Below are 21,133 nucleotides of genomic sequence, written 5' to 3'. Positions count from 1 at the left end.
CATTTCTTAATTTAGGTTAAATTTCTAATTTAGGAGGATTCCTAATTATGGTATAAATACGCTATAGGGTAAATTTCTTAATGTAGGTTAAATTTCTAATTTAGGAGGATTCCTGAGTGCAGTTATGGTATAAATATGCTATCGGCTAAACTTTCTAAATCCAATTTCCAGGTGCAATTTTGTCACTGAAGTGCAATAGGGCAGAGTTTTGATTGTAGTTATGGCATAGATAGGCTATGGCGCAGACTTTGTAAATTAGGCTACAAATTTACCTACAAATTACGCTATTGCATTAGGCTAGTTTTTCTAAAACCCGTTTTCAAATGCAATTATGACACAGCATGCTATTAGGCAAGCAGAGTTTAAGAATGTACTTATGCCACGGATAAGCTATAGGTGGACTATGGTACAGTGACTTTCAAGACTTTGGTACAGTGACGTTCACAGGGACATACTGTCTAATTCCGCATATGCCAAAGTGATGTTGTTATATACACTTCTATAGTCACGTCTGAGATTATACAAGGCACAGAATTATATATATTATGGACACAGAGTTGGTGATAGACGACCAAATCAAGTTTGCACACACAGGATAATATGCACCCTTTTCCATTCAACTTTAGACAGGGCGGATATTAGGCACACTATTAGGTAACACATTCGAGTTTGCAAGAGAGGATATTAGGGACACTTCTTGAATTCAACTTTAGACAGAGAGGATATTAGGGGCACTTCTAAAGGAAATCAGGGGACACTACTAGGGACACTTCTAAATGTAATTTTGCAGAGGGAGGATATTGGGCGCGCTTCTAAATTTAACTTTTCACCGACAGGATATTAAGCACACTTGTAAGGTCAATTAGGGGATGTTACTAGGCCCTTTCTAAAATCCACTTTGCACAAACAGGATAATGGCACACTTCCAAATTCAACTTTGAACAGAGCGGATATTGGGCACACTTCTAAAGACAACCAGGGGACGCAACTAGACACACTTCTAAATGTAACTTTACACAGGGAGGATATTGGGCAGACCTCTAAAGGCAACTTCGCACAGACAGGATATTGGGCATACTTTTAAATTCAACTTTCCACAGACAGGAAGTTAGCCGCACTTCAAAATTCAATTTTGCACAGAGAGGATTTTAGGCAGTCTTCTAACGGCAACCAGGGGACACTACTAGGCACACTTCTAAATGTAACTTTGCAGAGACTGGATATTAGGCACACTTTAAACGCAACTTTGCGCAGACAGGATATTAGGCACACTTTTAAAATCAACTTTCCACAGACTGGATATTGTGCAGACTTCTAAAGGCAACCAGGGGACGCTACTAGGCACACTTCTAAATGTAGCTTTGCACAGAGAAGGATATTAGGTACACTTTAAACTCAACTTTGGGCAGCTAGGATAATGGGCACACTTTTAATTCAATTTTGCACAGCAAGGATATTAGGTAGACTTCTAAAGGCAACCAGGGGACGCTACTAGGCACACTTCTAAATGTAACTTTGCACAGACAGGATATTAGGCACACTTTTAAATTCAGCTTTCCACAGGCAAGATATTAGGCCCCCTTCTAGATTCAGCTTTCCACAGACAGGATATTAGGCTCACTTCTAAATTCAGCTTTCCACAGACAGGCTATTGGGCACACTCTTAAATTCAACCCTCCACAGAGAGAATATCAGGCCCACTTCCAAATTCAACTTTCCACAGACAGGATATTGGGAACACTTTTAACTTCAACTCTCCACAGAGCGGATAATGGGCACACTTTTAGATTCGATTTTGCATAGCGAGGATATTAGGCAGACTTCTAAAGGCAGCCATGGGACGCTACTAGGCACACTTCTAAATGTAGCTTTGCACAGACAGGATATTAGGCACACTTTAAAATTCAACTTTGTACAGACAGGCTATTAGGACCACTTCCAAATTCAACTTTCCACAGACAGGATATTGGGCACACTTTTAAATTAAACTTTCGACAGATAGGATATTGGGCAGACTTCCAAAGGCAACCAGGGGACGCTACTAGACACACTTCCAAATGTAGCTTTGCACAGACAGGATATTAGGCACACCTCTAAATTCAGCTTTCCACAGACGGGATATTAGGCTCACTTCTAAATTCAGTTTTCCACAGACAGGATATTGGGAACACTTTTAAATTCAGCTTTCCACAGACCGGATAATGGGCTCACTGTTAAATCCAATTTTCCACAGAGAGGATATTAGGCCCACTTCTAAATTCACTTTCCACAGACAGGATATTGGGAACACTTTTAAATTCAACTTTCCATAGAGAGGATATTAGGCCCACTTTAAACTCAACTTTGCACAAACAGGATATTAGGCCCACTTCTAGATTCAACTTTCCACACAGAGGCTATTAGGCAGACTTCTAAAGGCAACAAGGGGACGCTACTAGGCACACTTCCAAATGTAGCTTTGCACAGATAGGATATTAGGTACACTTTAAACTCAACTTTGCGCAGACCGGATAATGGGCACATTTTTAAATTCAATTTTGCACAGCGAGGAGATTATGCAGACTTCTAGATTCAGCTTTACACAGACAGGATATTAGGCCCACATCTAAATTCAACTTTCCACAGACAGGATATTGGGCACACTTTAAATTCAACTTTCCACAGACAGGATATTAGGCTCACTTCCAGATTCAGCTCCCACAGACAGGATATTGTGCACACTTCCAAATTCAACCTGGAGACGCTACTAGGCACACCTCTAAACTCAACTCTCTACAGACAGGATACTAGGCAGACTTCTAAAGGCAGCCAGGGGACGCTACTAGCACACTTCTAAATGTAACTTTGCACAGGCAGGATATTAGACACACTTCTAAATGTAACTTTGCACAGACAGGGTATTGGGCCCACTTCTAAATTCAACTCTCCACAGACATGATATTAGGCCCACTTCTAAATTCAACCTTCCACAGACAGGATATTAGGCCCACTTCCGGATTCAGCTCCCACAGGCAGGATATCGGGCACACTTCCAAATTCAACCAGGGGACGCTACCAGGCACACTTCTAAATGTAACTTTGCACAAAGGATATTAGGCCACCTTCTAAATTCAACTTTCCACAGACAGAATATTAAGCCCACTTCTAAATTCAGCTTTCCACAAACAGATACTAGGCACACTTCTAAATTCAGCGGTTAATTTCACGATTTATGAGTGCAACTATACCCCAGCCATATTTGTAAATGCGAGCTTATAAATGTAATGCTAACACAACATGAAGATATTACAATGGTTTAGTTTCTAGGTTTAGTGGTATGGTAGTATGGCGAGAAGTAATTGCTTCTGTCCCCGCCCTTGTTTGCTTTACCTTTGATACCCAGTGATAAAAGCCACAGCACAGTAGAAAATGGCTCGACTGGCTACCCTAAATACGTCTAGACACATAATAACACTCATCATGCTTGCTTTGTCATAGAATCCCAGTAAAAAAAAAAAGTCATGCCACAGCAAAGAATGGCTAGACTGGGTGCCCCAAAATGCCAGTACAGCCACATAAAAGCACACATCATCCCGTCTAAAAAATAAAACAACATTTTGTACTGGCATCTATGATAGATAACCATTAAAAAGCGCATCGTGATTGGTATTCTAAGATGGCCACCGAGGGGAGAGCAGCGTGACTGTGGAGCTCTCACCCCCTGGGGCCAAAGACAATAAAGATAGATTAAAAGAGCCTTCCCAGGCAAGGATTTATCAATGTAGGCTGCGGTGGTGGAGGGCAACACCCCGGATCGCTGGGGGACTTCGGCAGAGGCGGGTGTGCAGCCTTCGTCTCCGTGGTGTCTGAGGTGGAGGGGCACTGCGCCCATGGCCAGTGCAGGCCAAGCTGTAGCCCACTGATGAGCGCTGCGTAGCGAAGAAGAGCACCCGTAGCAGCCAAGAGGCCCGGGAGGGGCCGAACAGTGGAGAGGCAGGAAGGCAGTGACCATGAGGGGCTCAACTCCCCTCGTGCTCCCTTCGGGTAGAACCATAACAGGTCAGTGTGCGCCCTGGCCCAAGGAAAGGGTGCAAGCAGGCAGAGGCTGACCGGTGCAGGCAGTGATCGCCAGCTTTGAGCAGAGTGACGTTGAGGATTGGGGGAGCGTGGCGGGAAGGCCCCTGCCGAAGCTTTGAAGCCATCACTTTTGCAAAGAAGACCGGTGGAGGCCATGTGGTGTTATAGCCAGGACGGCTGGAGGACCATTTGAGGCAAATTTGGGATTTTGGAACTGCATATAGTGCATCAGCTAGCACACCCCATCCAGAAGCACTGCAAGGGAGACAAGGGAGCTGAGGCGTACCACGCATAGGAGACCGTGACCGGTGGGACCATATCAGGGAGAAGAGGAGGGGCAGGACTCCCCCCCCCATCAGACCTGCCTACTGACCAAAAACAAGGGGAAAGGCATGCAAGCTGCCCCCAAGTCTGTGAAGAAACGACATGAGGGCAATTTGCAGAGACTCTGGCGCAGAGACAGCGAAGTACTGGTAGGGGAGATCAGGGGCCCGGGGCAGGAGAGGATTTGGGGGCGCTGGCAGGCACTGCAAAAGATTAAGTGGTCACCCAGGAGGTCCTTCGCCAATGCTTTCAGGATTTTGGGGACAAGATAGCGAATACAAGTCAGTCGCAGTTGAGCATGATGCGAGCGGAACCATCCCAATTGTTGCAAGAGGTGAAGGGGGACATAACAAAACTAGAGGAGCTGGAGACAGTACGCATCTGCAATCATTAGCCTGCACAGGTATTATTTTGAGGGCATTTTCCAGTCCATTTGTTGCCCAGGGCGAAACACTACAATGCGCCCCCCTCCCACCTTGCACGCCGCTTCCAAACTACACTGTTAAACAAATGAAATCAGTTTTATTACATCATGATGCAATAACTTTGTAGTAATTCCTCGGACAAAGCAGAATATACACAGTATATACTACTTTTGAGGTTTTGCGCACATTTTTTGTCTATGTTAAGGGCACTCTCCTTGACTTTGCTTCTGCAAAAGCATTTATTGCTGCTGCATGATCAATGTTTTCAACAAGTTCACTCTCAATTGAAAGTATTGCAAGGGTTTATAGCCTTTCCTTGGCCATTGTGGAGCGCAAGTACGTCTTTATCAGTTCAATTTACTAAAGCTCCTCTCACCACTGTAATTGGAATTGTTAGTAAGACCCTCTTGGCAACTCACACATTTGGAAACAACCAATGTGTTTCGTATGATGAATGTGCTGCAAAACTTCAACGGGCGTAATTGAACTTTTCTGAAGTGATGGCTGGATATGTCTCAGTTCCTCAGCCAACTGGGAACCATGTATTTCAGATTCTGGTGCACTACCACCAACCCTTGCTTGCACAGTTGTATCAGTTCTTCTTTTCCAGGCAAGAGCTTTATGTTGTACATGAAACCCCATCTTGTATTGTGCGTAGACAACTGGGAAAAGCGCCTTTGAAGCAAAGTAGTGATGGCATCAATCAGGGTATGAAATACGGTTACTTAAAAACGTTCTTCTTCATTCTCAGGGATCTCATTCCGAGTCTCATACCCACATTTTTTTTTCCTATGCCGTTTAGCTGCCTTAAAAGTAGGGTCAACATCTAAAAGCAAGGCTCTCTCTTCTGCTGTTGTTACAGCAGACTCAAAACCAACACTCCTAGAACTTTTGACAAAGGCAATGCAGTTCTTAGCCGGTCATTGCAGGCCGGCAAATCAATTTGTTTGGACTGCATGGATTTGCTTACAATGTTCACCTGAAATAGGTCATACCACACAACTAAAGTACAATAAAACTGAAATCTTCCAAGTGTAAAGCAAGGGACTTAGCCTCCGAGGACAATGTTGGGTCATTGACTTTTTCTTCAATGCTCACGAGTAATGTGTGTATCTCAACAAATTGATACCGCACAGCTCTGAAGCTTTCAATTCTACATTTCCAGCGTGTTTCACAGACCTTTTCCAAAGAAATATTTTTTACATGCTCATTGAGAATGCTCCAGCATTTGGTTGAAGCTGCAAACAAATTATATATTCTCTGAAGTACACCAAAAAGAAACAGATTTCACAGGGGATTTGGAAGCATCGCCAACCACCAAATTTAAACTTTGGCAGCCACATGGGTTAAGAAATGCATGGGGGTATTGCTCGAGAACCCGCACTTGGACTCCTTTGTTTACCCCAATCATGTTTGCACCGTTATCATACCCCTGACCACGGCAGTTGTACATCTCTAGACCACATTGACATTTACGAATACAGAAGGTTTGCAAGTCCTTCACCAGATATGTCGTCTGTGGGGCGATACCCTATAAAATATTCTTTCACAGAAATGTATTTGCCTGTAATATCCACAATTCTTACAGTGTAAGACAGTTGCTCAGTGTGGCTAATATCTGGAGCACAATCCAAAATAAGAGAAATATTTTGCAGCCTACACCCTTTGTAAAATTGCATTCTTTACTTGAGACTCCATTAAACTAATTAGTTCATTCTGAATGACATTTGCGCAATAGTGACTGTGGATCTCTTGTGCGGACACTCGATGCAAATGATCCATCATGAATGGATCAAATTTCCCTAGTAGTTCAACAAGGCCTAAGAAATGTCCATTGTTTGGAGTAAGTAACTTGTTTGAAGAGCCACAAAATGCCAAATTATTTTTGGACAGAAAGAAAACTGACATCATTCTTTCAAGCACAGCCCGCCAACGCTTGGTCTCTGCCTGTATTTGATTTTGCATGAGAATCAATACCAACATGTCCCGTGAGGCACCTTTCAGTACCTTTCAGTATCCACCCACGTGCCACTGGATTTGGCATGTTCAGGAGACCCTTCGTGCATTTTCAAATTGTTACCTATATGCTTCCAGTTATTACCATCACTACCAAGTTTTGGTTTTGGCATAGGGTCAAAAAGCCTACAGCAAAAACAGGAGACTTGATCAGTCAAAATAGAATATTGCAGCCATGGCCTGGAGACTGTTTCTTTGTTAGGTAATACCCTGAGCCCATATGAAGAAGAAAAGTGCCTATTTTTGTCATCCTTTCGGTTTGAATAACTAGGAGGTGGCATAGCCTGTGGCCCTCACATTACAATTTGATCACGCACATGCCCAGGCATTGATTTCGGCCATAAAGAAATGTCTTCAAACCAACACGTTTTAGTGCCTTATTTTTGTCGGTCATCATTGCCCTCTAGTGCTTGGGTTTTTGAGGCCTCATCTCTTGAAGCTTGTGGCATGACCACAGGATGTACCGTTTCCTCATGAATGCCTGTTGCCTGGTCTTCTCTTCCCTCCTGAAAAATGAAGACAGTACTTTGGCAATGTTGCTGTTTTCAGATAGTTCTATTTGTGCCGAAGGAAAGGGCAGAAGGTCTCGATCACAGCCTCTGGCTCATTCCACATAGCCATACAGTGGAAACATCCTAATTATCTACAGTACAGATGCCAGCCTCCAGATCAAATAGGCAGGCAGCATCTACCCAGAAGCTCAATTGATCGATTACAATATTATTCAATTGAATGGTCTTTGTTTTAACCATTAAGAAAGCAAAAACTGAAATGTAACTGTAAAAATGTAACTTCAGAGGTATTCCTGGGCTTCTTACATATACTTTATTACATAGTAACATTAAGCTACATATAAGGATAACCACTGGGTCCCATCACCCAGGCTTAACTGACCTCAGGTAGAACACTCATACCATTTACACATCAACATTCCACATGACATCACAGGGTCTCTCATTCTCAAGCAAGCATTTCACAACACATCTCCTTCCTTTCCCACACCACACCAACAAACAAATCACAACACATCCCTTTCCTTTTTACAACCACCACTGGCCTGGGAAACGCAACACAATACATGGCACTCATACAGGACATCCACACCATGCATCTTTTTATAGAGAGATGCAACTCTAAAGAAAATATCTCAGGGACGCTATCCCCATATTGCTGCGGGACGGTATCCCTACTCTGCTCAGGGACGCTATCCCACTCTGATGTGAGACGCTATCCCTATATTGCTGTGGGGCGCTACCCCTACTCTGATGAGGGACGCTATCCCCACTCTACTCAGGGACTCTATCCCTATACCAGTCCGAGGCGCTACCCCTACTCTGATGCGGGACGCTAACCCTACTCTGATGTGGGACACTATCCCTACTCTGCTGCGGGACACTAATCCTACTCTGCTGCGGGACACTAATCCTACTCTGCTGTGGGACGCTATCCCTACTCTGCTGTGGGACGTTATCCCTAATCTGCTGCGGGATGCTATCCCTCCACTGCGGGACACTATCCCTACTCTGCTGCGGGACGCTATCCCTACTTTGCTGCGGGACGCTATCCCTCCACTGCGGGACACTATCCCTACTCTGCTGCGGGACGCTATCCCTACTCATCACTTCACTTCATGTTGAAAGGGATGCTATCCCTACACTTCACTTCAGGTTGAAAGGGACACTATGCCTACACTTCACTTCTCATAGAAGGCGCTACCTTACTATATTGGGAACGCTATCCTATACTTCACTGCTGATTGGAGGCACTACCCTATTCCATTGGGGACGCTAGCCCTACTCTTCACTTCACACTTCACTAAAAGGGAAGGCGCTACCTTCCTCTATTGGGAACGTTATCCCTACACTTTACTTCAACTATCACACTTCTGATATATTTGCACTATCACACTTCTGGTATATTTGCACTTCATACCAACCTTCAACAATGGCGACCCACTTCTAAAATAGGACATTTAAAATGTCAATATCTTATTACAGTAAAATCTGAATGTCTATGAATCTCTAAAAGTCCATGCCGCCTACCTTAGCTTTATGCGCATACCTCTAAACTTCTATAAGACATGTTGCACTAGAGAACATAATCCTGAAATGCCTCAAAAGGTTACTTCTAGCCCACTCAGGCTCTCTTTCTTGCAACTCCAGGCATGCATCATGCACCTCCAACTTTCTCACTTAAGACAATAACTGTATTCTATAAAGTACATACAAGTCAATTTATAGCTGCAAACCCTCAAAAGGTTAGGCTTCAATCAGTAACTTTTAAACTTCAATACTTGTAGACCAAATATGCATATTCTCGCTATCATTTGCATCCCCATAAGAATACAGTATCTTCTTAATAACATGACTCTACTGAAATACAAATCATCCGTAAAGTTCATAACTTTAAAGGATACATGCATATGATGACGCTTCATATAATGGTGCTCCTTCTTCATGCCCATCTCTTCTTTTAGTCTGGCCTGAGAAAGTTTGGGAAAGTTATAATGCACCCAAAGTCATGTGGTTTCACTTCGCTCTACAGCGCTTCTGCCAAAACAAAACAATCATTTCTCATTGCTCAAAGGTCCTTCCCACTTATTTCTTCGTCCCTTCACTATGGGACCTTCACTGGGCTCAACATTGCAGTGACTTCTTCACACCTTTGGTTACCACGCTGCATCTGCTTTCCCAAATCTTCCTTTTGGGGACCTTCTTCCTCACTTTAGTTCTCCCTTCGCTTTGCTTCTACTTCTGTCCTTTGAAGCCTGCTTTTGCTTCAAGATATCACAGCGCAGGTGCTTATCTTCATCACGCTGCACCCTGGGGCCCACGCTGGGGCTTTCTCCACTTTACAACCCTCTGGACACTGCCCTTTGGAGCCTGCTTCTGCTTCAAAATATCACAACGCAGGTGCTTATCTTCATAACACTTCACCCTGCCTCTGCTTCACACTTCACACATTTGGGGCCTGCTTTGCTGTTGGGGCTTCACTTTCCCAGTCACTTTGCTGCAGCTTCTACTTCAAGCTTCAACACTTTTTTTGGGGCCTGCTTTACTATTTGGGGCTTCACTTCAAGACTCAACCCCTCGGCTTCTGTGCTGGGCTGCCCCTTCTTCTTTATTTGAGACCTGGGCCTGAGCTGGGGCTTTCTTTACTTCTATGCCCCTTGCACTCTGCACCCCTGGGTGGTGGGACTTACTTCTTATCTTTGGGGGGCAGTGGTTCCTTGCCTTCCTCTGCTGCTCCCCCCTCAGCAGTCTTCTTCTTTGCGCAGGTTCTTTGTTTCAGTAATCCTCGTCGCCAGTGTAAAAATGTAACTTCAGAGGTATTCTTGGCTTCTTACATATACTTTATTACATAGTAACATTAAGCTACATATAAGGATAACCACTGGGTCCCATCACCCAGGCTTAACTGACCTCAGATAGAACACTCATACCATTTACACATCAACATTCCACATGACATCACAGGGTCTCTCATTCACAAGCAAGCATTTCACAACAGTAACAATGCAGAGGTGAGGAACCAGAACACCACAGGAAAGCTGCCAAGCTTCGTTATGAGGCCAGAGTGTAGCAAAGGGGACTAAGGTAAATAAAAAGCAGGGTGTGACCTAAGGGTAAGAGCATCCCTCACTTCACCTAGGACCAACTTCCCACATAAACTGCAAGTCACTACAGCCTGACTACTCGCACATCTATCAGCTTTCGCTTTTCAGTACCAGGAGGGTGTTCTGTGCCAAAGAAAAGTACTAGTCAGCAAACAACTCTTCTGATGAAACATCAACAGGAACATTTAGCTGATTTGCGCATGGAGGATTGGACTTCCTCCTGCAGCCCTGGAGCTTAGCCAATTTGCATATTCCTGTGTGCATTTCACAGTAAACGTGATACAGCAGTCTCTACCCAGTCCTGGTCACAGTGCTCTCTCCCAGTTACATTTCAACTCCTCCTCCTCCTGCGAGTCACATCTACCCCTACCCTCAGCTCTCTTCCATCTCACTCTTGCCCTTTAACCGCCCATTGCCTCCCCTTCTCATGTGCAATCTCTGCCCCCATTTTGCTTCCCCTTTAGGGCCTATATTTTCCTCTCTTTCGTTCCCCCTTTCTTAATCTCGCTTTCCTCACCTTTTCCTTGACTATCTCATTTTCTGCCCAACTTTAATCTCTTTCACTCTGTAATTCAACTCACAGGACAGGATCTCAAGTAGTCAGTCCAATTTATGGACTGAAATAATAAACCTCACATCAGATTGCATTCTCGTACTTGTAGGCTTGTTTATATAACCTTCACAGGAATGAAAAATGAAGCCTAAAAATTGGCAGCTCCCTGTAAATGTGGATTAGAGAGTGTTTCTTCTGCCTATTTTAAAGAAACAAGAGTGTGAAAAAATGCATGAGACAAAAAAGTGGGCATTGGTCTCACTATATTACTAGTGGTCAAATATTCACACTTCAGAGTTACTGTGTATGTAGATTACTGTTGTGCAGCAGAAAACATTTACTCTGTCCATGCAAGGGGTTCAGCCCATAGGGCCAGTTACACATGCATGTAAACCTCCAGAGATCTTTGCACTGCCTGCGTTTTCGAATTATGGCCAGAACCTTTATGCCCATCATCCTTGCCTTGCTGATGAAAGGAATACCATTTTGCTGTTCTAAACAATGAAATAAAGCTATACCATCAAAGCTCAAAATCGGATCTTGTCCGCGGGACCGAGCAAAAGCAAACACATGGTCTCATCAAATATATTCCCCTTGGGTTTATGGGGAACTTTACCAGAGCCACTGTACTGCACCATGACTGTAAATACTTGCCTTCAAACTGTACAGTTTTTCTCTTCAGGTTACTCATGTTACTATGCTATACTCTCATGTATCTGTATATTGCACCACCCTACACTATTTTCACTCTTGTACCTTATTCCTCTTTTGTGCTTAAGGACGAAGAAAAATTTGCATTGGGATAAAACTTCAATGGAACCATGAAAATAAGTGTAATTAGTTCCATATGTTCCTGCCCCAAATCTTAACACTAAACAAATGAAGTTCTCCGAACTGCAGAAAACAGTACCAAGTTTCAAACCTGTCCAATTAAAACCAACGAAGAAGAAAAGCTGCGGCTGAAAGTGCCCAGAACAGAACAGCAGCAACTTCCAAAATACTCTTTCAACTCTGAGAAATGTTTCTGCCGTTTAGACTTTTTTTGGGACGGAACAGAGTAAAGCGCCATTCTGCCATTTACCCTTTTAGGCACGGGACAATTTCTAAAGGGGAAGCAGGAACACAGCAAAGCGATTCCAATACACGCACTCAATCCAACCGAGGCAGGCGTCTACACGTTGGAAAAAAATCTGGGCTAGGAAAGTGTTTAACAAAATATTCCCATTTACCCGTTCTTGTCCAGAACACACTCTGAACTATGCAAACTACTGTTTGTGCACCAGCCGAACGCTATGTACAGAGTTTAAAGGAACATTTTCTAGAATGTCAACAGAAGCATCGGGCTGTACCTATCTTGTTTATGAGTAGTTCTGCACACAGGCGAGTCGGAAGGCAATGCAGTCTTCTTTCATTGTGCAAGCAATTGGAGTGTCGGGCGGGAAGCCGAGAAAGCTCAAAGGCAGTCGTCTTTTTGCCCCAGTGGTGTGTTGTTCCTGCTTGATTACAAAGGCGGGTGGCCACCAGGACAGGTGCCCTTTTATGCCCCCAGCCCAAGTGGCGCGAAAATTCGGAGAGCCTCTGACCTCCGCAACATTACGCAAGTACTATGTGACTGCTAGTCAGCAACTGCCGCTACTGTGCTGCGGCTACTCTTCCCACGGCAATCGCGCCCCACTAGGGTGGCCAACCGTCCAGTATTTTGCAGGATTTACCCGCATTGATGGGTTTTGTCCCGCAATTTGCAGGCATCCTCTGCGGGACGCCAAAAGTACAGACTTTGCCTCGACCCCTGGCCTTATCAAAGCCTTTTCTGCCTTGAGCTCAAACTTCTGTGTGATAGTTGAAGCTCAGGGCAGAGCAGCTCTCCCAGGGTGTGCAGCATCTTAACATGTTGCTCTGTGTCATTAGAGCCTTACAAAAGCAGCAATTAGACATCAATAGGGGCGGTGGGAATATTAGCAGGGGCTTCTTTACCTTAAGAAGTGTTAATTGGGAGTGATTAGAAGTAGGGAGGGTCGGGGGTGCATAATGCAGACTGCTGTGTTTGAAATAAGACTTTGATTTGGAAAGTCAAGTGAGAATGTTTTGTCTCACATTAGTTTGCCTGGTGTTACTGTGACCTTTCATGCAGGATGGGAAAAATAAAGCTAAAGTCAAACTCGTTTTGCTCAACATATTTCTATGACAAGTTACATAACGTAAGGTTTGCTTATTGTGAGATGCTTGTTTTTTATGTTGTATGTGTTTTTTCCAAGTCATTTCTATAAACAAAGCCTTAATAAATATGTGTATCAAGTAAACCTTGAAAATTATGTGGTCAGCTGCTTACAATACCCACATCCCATTTTCACTCCCTAACCAAAGTGTGTGATCCTGGGCAAATCATGTACTCCCAGTGTCTTATTTCACTCCCTAACCAAAGTGTGTGATCTGGGGCAAATCATTTAATCTCACAGTGTCTTATTTGAAGTCCCTGGAAGTAATCAGTTCATAGCTTCTATTACTATACCATTATGTTATAAACTGTTATGAAGAATAAATCCTTGCTAATGGTTTTAATAGCTATAGAGATGCTACCCACATAATAATAATAGTGCCATTTGCGCATTTCACACCACATAGTTATTTGACACTCAATTAACTAATGGCAAATTATTGTAATATCACTTCCCTTGGTGTCTCAAAGTAGCAAAGACTGGTGATGCTTTTTACAGTGCTCTTTCTGTGAAGTCACTTATGTTGTCAACGCATATGCACATTTTGATGTTTGCATATATTTTGTCCCACAGGGCCTAGACAGAGCTCTAACAGATGAGTGTCCTGCATGTACAATGTCCTACTGTTTTTTGTGTGTCTTGGGTATGTGTTTAAATGTAATCGTCCACTAATGTTAGCAAAACAAGTGGATGGGGAGCAGGGGGCACACATTACACCAGGGCGCTTCTGATGCGCTACCATGCCTAAAGTGTCCTGCAAAACCATTCTGTAAAGTTGGCCATCCTACGCCTCACACCCAGGGACATTTTGCCCTCCAGGGACTTGGGCAACTGCGCCCCGGACAGCCCCTGCTTCACTGGGGTCACGAAACGGCCTGATTATTATATATGTAGTCACTTACACCAGAGCAAGGTCTGTGTAGTAGCTGCACATCAGTTACTGTGTCTGCAAGCACTCCAGAGCCTGAACTAGGGTGGCCAACAGACCCATAATTTGCGGGATTGTCCCGTATTTGGGGACTGTGTACTGCAGTTTGCTGAGTGGCTCTGCAGGACATGGTGTTATACTGTAGAATACTAATCTACATATGTTAGAATGTTATTAATGTGCATACATTATATATTCTGCTAAGAGTGTTCATCTTGTGAGGTTCCAGAACCTAGTTTGTGAACCACACAAGAAGATGAAGACCAGTAAGAATCAGATATGCTGTGAGGGACTTCTCTACAAATAAACCTATGAAACTACCACTGGTGTCACATCGTTTTTGGTGAAACCACCTAACAATTGGCGATGAGGAGCTGTCAGTTGGAGAAGTCGCTGGGTGTGTGTTGCGATGCAGTATCGTGAGCTGGACATGCAGCCCAGGAGAAAACAGTACGGAGCCAGTAGCCGCGGCGCTAGTGAGCACAGCTGAATCCACATGAGCAGAAATTGAAACGGAACAAGGTCAGACTGTGAAATTAATACTGCCGGCGTATTTTGCTCACCGGAGGGAACGTTGAAGGAAGTGCATCCTTTGAAGTGTGCGCGAGCCGTCACACCGAAGAGCCCGACGGTACACGCAGTGAGTGAACGCGTCACCTTCAGCAGGGAACGCGTTGAGGGAGGCCGGCGTTGTTTGAGCAGTGCGCGTGCAGGCGTACAGAGGAGTTGCTCAGTACGCGCGTTGGATCTGCGCGTCATCGCCCACACAGACTTACTGTAGAGTAAAGGACCCAAGTGCATGAGGCTCTACGTGCCTCCATTTTGTGGGGATTGTGATTTGGATGCCATAGCAACGGCATTCAATGTGGATGATACGTGGAGGACGAAGTTGGTATTACGACGTGCAAACATTCAAAGAAATAAGCGATGGCATTGGCACACTGCACGCCGGATATAAGAGACAATAATCAATCTTGCTGAAAGATTATATATCGACGAAGTGTGCATGAACTGAGATACTGGCCATATACATTGTTTGAAGGGAGGGAAAGAACATATTACTTGTCTAAGATATGAACATTTTGATAGACACACATCCCATCACAGCAGCGGAGCAGATACAGTAGCCATGCAGAACATTGTGGCCCCTGTGAAATTCCTTGCCCAGCCAGTGAGTCCAGTATGCAAATGGGAGCAGTGGCTTGATAATTTTCAAGTCTACTTAAGGGCAATCGGAGGGGCAAAGTTTAATGATGATTTGAAGGAGGCTACTTTGTTAAATTGTGTGGGGGCAGAGGCATTGAGAATATTCAGAACTTTGCCAGATCCTGGTGATGCAGAGGAAGGGACAAGTGATTCTGCTAGCAGTGCGAGGAAATATGAGACTACATTATCCAAACTAAACATACATTTTGGGAACAAAACGAACATTGTGCTTGAGAGGTACAGATTCTTTTCTAGGAGGCAAAGCAGGAATGAATCTGTTGATACATATGTTGCAGCTTTGAGGGGTCTGATATCTACGTGTGAATTTACTGGAGTTGCGGATGAGTACTTAAGGGACCAGATTGTCCTGCATGTGGTTGGTCCCAGGATCCAGCAAAGACTATGGCAAGCAAAGAACCCAACGCTAGAACAAGCACTGGAAATAGCCAGGTCAATTGAATTAGGGGAAAAATGCATGAAAGAGGTTCAGAGTAAGCCAGAGTATGTTGATGTGACGGCAGTCCAAGAAATAGAGGGACCGAACAGAGACGAAGAAGCATTAGTGGCAATTGTGAAAAGAATAGTAAAGTCGGATTTTGGTATAAATTCAAGGCAAAACAAAGAAACATTGCATAGATCACAGAGCAACTGTGGCAAATGTGGTTGGTATAGACATGCCAACCCAGAAAAGGATTGCCCAGCTAATAGGGCTGAGTGTTATAAATGTGGACAAGTTGGACATTTTGGCAAAGTCTGCCGCACTTCCAGAGGAAGAGGTAGATTCAATTCACATTACAACATGACAAGGAATAACACTCAGTATGGAAGGGGTGCTTCAAATAGTGTGAGAGCACTTGAAGAAGTCGGTGGTTCAGATGGTATAGTAGCCATCACAGGCGGATTTGAAGAAGAAGTGCAGATATTGGCACTCACATCGATGGAAAGTTCTGTTGGCCCTTGGGTGCCTATGGCGATAAATGGCATCATTTTACAGGTTATGGTGGATACGGGGTCTCCATATACAATGGTGGACATGGAAACGTACCTCAATGTGTTGAAGAAAAAAATGGAAGATTTACAAATGACCAAAGTTAGAGCGAGTGGCTATGGTAAGACACCGATCAACATCGTAGGGTATACTTGGGTGCATTTGGACTTTAAGGGGAGAAAAACATATTGCGATTATATGTAGCTCAAGATGGTTTTTCAATTGTAGGTTGGTGGGAACAAGCATCGTTGAAGATAAAGATACACCCAGGAGAGGATGTACCCATATTGTGTGTGACCGACAAAAGCTGTGATTCTGCTACAAATTTAGCAAAGAGTTTTCCAAAAGTGTTTAATGATAATATTGGTGGCCTAAAAGGTTTCAAACATCGCATAATTCTCAAGAGAGGGGCAAAGCCAGTAGTTCACAAAGTAAGAAATATTCCCATTGGCACCTGAGAAGCACTGCAAAAGGAATTAGAGAAATTGTGTTCGCAGGACATTATTGAACCGATTGAGAGTTCTGAGTGGCTTTCCCCTATAGTGATTGTGAGAAAACCAGAAGGGTCAATCAGGATGGGTGTTGATTTGAGGGATCTCAATAACAGCTTATGGGTGGATCGCCATCCCCTGCCTAACATTGGAGAAATGCTCACTACCATGGAGCCTGCAAGATATTTTACTACATTGGACGTATCCTCTACATACCATCAGGTGGTCTTGGAGGAAAAGTCAAGACACCTCACATCATTCATAAAACCCTTGGGTGCATTTTGATATAAAAGAATGCCATTTGGTTTGGCGTCGGCAGCTGCTGTATTCCAGAGACTGATGCAATATTTGTTCAAGGGCCTATGAGGCGTGTATTATTTTCAGGACGAAATATTGGTGTCTGCTATGACTGAAGAGGATCATGATGCCAAACTACTAGGAGTGTTGCAAGTTATACAGCAAAAAGGTCTTACTCTCAAGATTGAAAAGTGTAAGATAAAGAGAAAAGAGGTGTCATACCTAGGACACTGCATAAATGCAGAAGGAATAAAACCTAAGGATGCCCTTGTGAACACTATTTTCATACATGATCCTATGAACAAAGATCATCTTCGGAGCCTATTAGGACTGACAGAATATTACTCGAAGTTTGTAGATCATTATGCTGACAGAACAAGTCAGATGAGAAACTTGATGAACAAAGGTGAAACGTTTGAATGGTCCAGTGAGTGCAAGAAAGAACTAGAGACAATTAAAATGTTGATCAATAAAGCACCTAGCCTTAAGATGTTTGATTGCAGTGCCAAGACCTTGATATCAGTGGATGCGAGCAACATGGGTCTAGGAGGAGTATTGGAACAAGTGCAAAATGGATCTGTGGTTCCAATAGCTTTTGCTTCTAGAACTCTGAGAGGAGCAGAAAGAAACTATTCAACCATTGAAAAGGAGGCTTTGGCGGTGAAATGGATCCTAGAACATTTTAAAGGACTTATTTGGGGGATCCCCGTTGAACTCAAGACAGACCACAAGCCACCTATTCATGTTATGAATCCAAAAAACCCACATTTGACATCTCCACGCATTAGGAGATGGATCCTGATCATCATGCAGTACAATGTGGCCGTAAAGTATGTTCCAGGGAGAACAAATGTAGTGGCAGATTGTTTTTCTCGCTTGCCTTGTAGCAGTGGAGAGGAAGATTCCGGTGAGGAGAATGTGACAATGGAGAATCAAGAGAGTGATTGTGTCATTGCACAAATACATCCCAGTTTCAATAGAGAGGAATGGATTGAAGCTACAAAGTCAGATTCCGAACAGGAAGAGTTGAGGAGAGCAGTGGTGAGTGACTGGAAAGAGATTGGCAGAAGCATAGGAACTTGGGAGAAGTTAAAGGATGAAATTTCATGTGATGGAGTATGCATATACAGAGGAGATCGCATCATTCCGCATGTAACTTTGAGAGACAGGATAATGGAAATTGCACATGAAGGGCATGTGGGGAGAAGCCTAACTAAGAGGAGAGTGACAGAGACATACTGGTGGCCCAACATGTGGGGAGATTTGGAAGCGATGGTCAAAGATTGTTCTGCATACGCAGTGAGTGATAAGGGAAAGGTTACCAGAATGACGCTGCTACAACCAGTACCTGTTCCTGATGCCATTTGGACAAAATTGGCTATTGATATAGCAGGCCCGTATGAGATACTAGAACCACAAAAGATTTATTTCATTGTATTAGTTGACTACACATCCAAATGGGTGGAGTGTGGAATTTTTGAAGAGTCTGTTACTGCCAGGAAAGTGAAAATATTTCTAGAAGAAATATTTAGCAGAGAGGGTGAGCCACAAGAATTAATATCAGACAATGGCGCGCAATTCATGTCACAAAAGATTCAAGAATTTCTAGAAAAGCGGGCTATCAAACACAGCACGACGGCTTTATATCATCCCATAGGAAATGGTTTAGTGGAGAGAATGAATCGCTCTATAAAAGATCCAATACAATTAGCGATTGCCAACAATCTTCCGTGCAAGGAAACGCTTAAAGAGGCATTGAACACATATAAGGTTACTCCACACTCAGTGACAGAAGTGGAACTTTTCACGTTGATGAGAGGAAGAATTGCCACGAACAGATTCAGGCCTGCATGAAAGACTTCCAAGAGTATTAAGAACATTGATATGGAAGAGATTGTAAAAAAAATAAAGAGGAAGCAAGAAGAATATAAAAGATACTATGACAATCACAAGCATGTAAAGGAAAGTTAAATTGGGAGTGGAGATTGGGTTAGACTGAGAGAACCCAAGAGAGTTCTTAAAGGAGAATCTAAGTATCGACCGCCACAGAGAGTGGTTACATGTTCAAAGAAATCGGTGACCTTAGAAGATGGCAACAGGTGGTCATGTGATGATGTTATATTAACCAGAACGAAAGGACAATCTGAAAACAGTGACAAGAGGTATTGCTCACCAGGAACACGGAAGCATAGATGCATGGTGCCTGATGATAAAGCTGAGTGTTCCACAAGTACAAGTGACATTGATAAAGTGGACAAGTAAAACTCTCAAAGAAACAATGCAACCTCCTTGAGACCAAGAAGAGTTGTGCATAATTTCAAGAAGGATTTTATTTATTATTGAGGTTGTCAAATGTGCATAACAGTACAATGCTTACATCTACCATCTGAGAACTAACAAAGAATCACCACGTGTATCCTTTACATTATTGAAGCACAGTGTAATGTTGGAAGTTATGTATTTGGTTCAGATGTGTACATAGTTACATTGTATATAGTTTATAGTTAGTAATCTGTATAAACAATGTGGAGGGGGAGATGTTATAATGTAGAATACTAATCTACATATGTTAGAATGTTATTAATGTGTATACGTTCTATATTCTGCTAAGAGTGTTCATCTTGTGTGGTTCCAGGACCTAGTTTGAGAACTACACAAGAAGAAGACCAGTAAGAATCAGATATGCTGCGAGGGACTTCTCTACAAATAAACCCATGAAACTACCAGTGGTGTCACATAGTTATTGGTGAAACCACCTAACACACGGTTTGTCCCGATTTTCTCTGTTTGAGCGGAATTAGACATGCTGGGGGCTGGGGTCTGCGGCCAGCCGCTGTCTCACAGACTAGCTGCCACTGGCCAGCCACTGTTATTCCGATTGGAGGGACAGTGGCAGCTAATCTCTGAATAAGAGTCCCATTGCATTGCATTGCATTGCACCCGCAGCTGCTGGCCTGTCACGTCAGCAGCTGCGGGTGCAATACATTGATTCTGCCCGATGAATGACGCCGTGACGTCATCGCCGCCTTGTGTCTCGCAAAATATTCTCACAAAGTTGGCCACCCTAGTCTGAACCGTACTGTAAATGAGTTTCGGAGCAGCTACTGTGTCTATGGTACCAACAACAACAGGCTGCCTTGTGTAATTTCAAAACCAGATGTTCAGAAAGTCACGTATTTACAATGTTTAATTTCAACATATGATAAGTACAATACAACGAATTATAGCTTCTACGTGCATTTCCAGGGGATGCAAAAGGCCTCCTCTTAAAAATATAACAAAGGGGTGAGAAGTCTAAGTTAATGGATGCTAAATGAAATGCATATAAAATTCACTGTAAGAGCTGGATCGCATGCACTCACCTGATGCTGCCTGGAATCAGAAAGCGAGCGTTTCGTCTTGTTGCTATCCGAGAAACGAACCATGGCAACGCTCCGCCTCCACTTGACCACGTGGGCTGGTCTGCATCACGTGGGTTTCAATAGTCGCTTGTCATTTTTTGCACGAGCGGGAAGGCAAGGCGTTGCAGGACTCAGCGGGAGTGGGAGAGAGTCCTCGGTTACAAAGCACATTTCGTACAGTTATGGTAAGTCTTAAAGTTAACTCATGTTGATTGTTACTTTACTACAGAGCGGCAATATTGGGAAGGGGGTATTTATTCGTATTTTGGGGGTTTGTAATTAGCATTGGGTGAGATTTACTTAAATTACATGTGGATTCAGTTCTTTTTTGGGTTTTCTCATATAGATGGGCGATTTGCCCGGGGATATGTGTTATGGAGTGGCATACTTGCCAACATTCTGTGACCAAAAAGATGTAGGATCTTTCAAGTTTGGAAAATAATAATTCCCATAACAATGACATCACAGGAAAATACAAAACATACAAACAGCACAACATGGAAAGATGTTGAAATGTTAAAAAATGTATAATTCTGAATGTTAACAGCAAATTGTCGGCAGATGCTGTGTGATGGTGTTACACTCTGCCACTTGCTTTCACGGGTGGTTCAGAGTG

General features: G+C 43.5%; 1 protein-coding gene across 2 annotated transcripts in view; it reads right to left on the bottom strand.

The window, feature by feature from the left end:
* Positions 1-20,559, bottom strand: part of C3PH20orf96 (chromosome 3p C20orf96 homolog) — a 454,062-nt gene extending 433,503 nt beyond the window's left edge. The window contains exon 1 of one of the 2 annotated variants that reach the window (XM_069650961.1): positions 20,479-20,559. Coding sequence is in view for 1 of the 2 variants with exons in the window: in XM_069650963.1 (XP_069507064.1) it covers positions 20,479-20,541 (63 nt within the window). In the remaining variant the exon portion in view is untranslated. The remainder of the gene's footprint in view (positions 1-20,478) is intronic. The other variant, XM_069650963.1, reaches the window with a different exon arrangement.
* Between the last annotated feature and the right edge of the window lie 574 nt (positions 20,560-21,133).

The sequence above is a fragment of the Ambystoma mexicanum genome, chromosome 3p, assembly GCF_040938575.1.
Source record: "Ambystoma mexicanum isolate Mex_15411 chromosome 3p, UKY_AmexF1_1, whole genome shotgun sequence".
Lineage (NCBI taxonomy): Eukaryota > Metazoa > Chordata > Amphibia > Caudata > Ambystomatidae > Ambystoma > Ambystoma mexicanum.
This window is presented reverse-complemented; position numbering and strand designations above follow the sequence as displayed.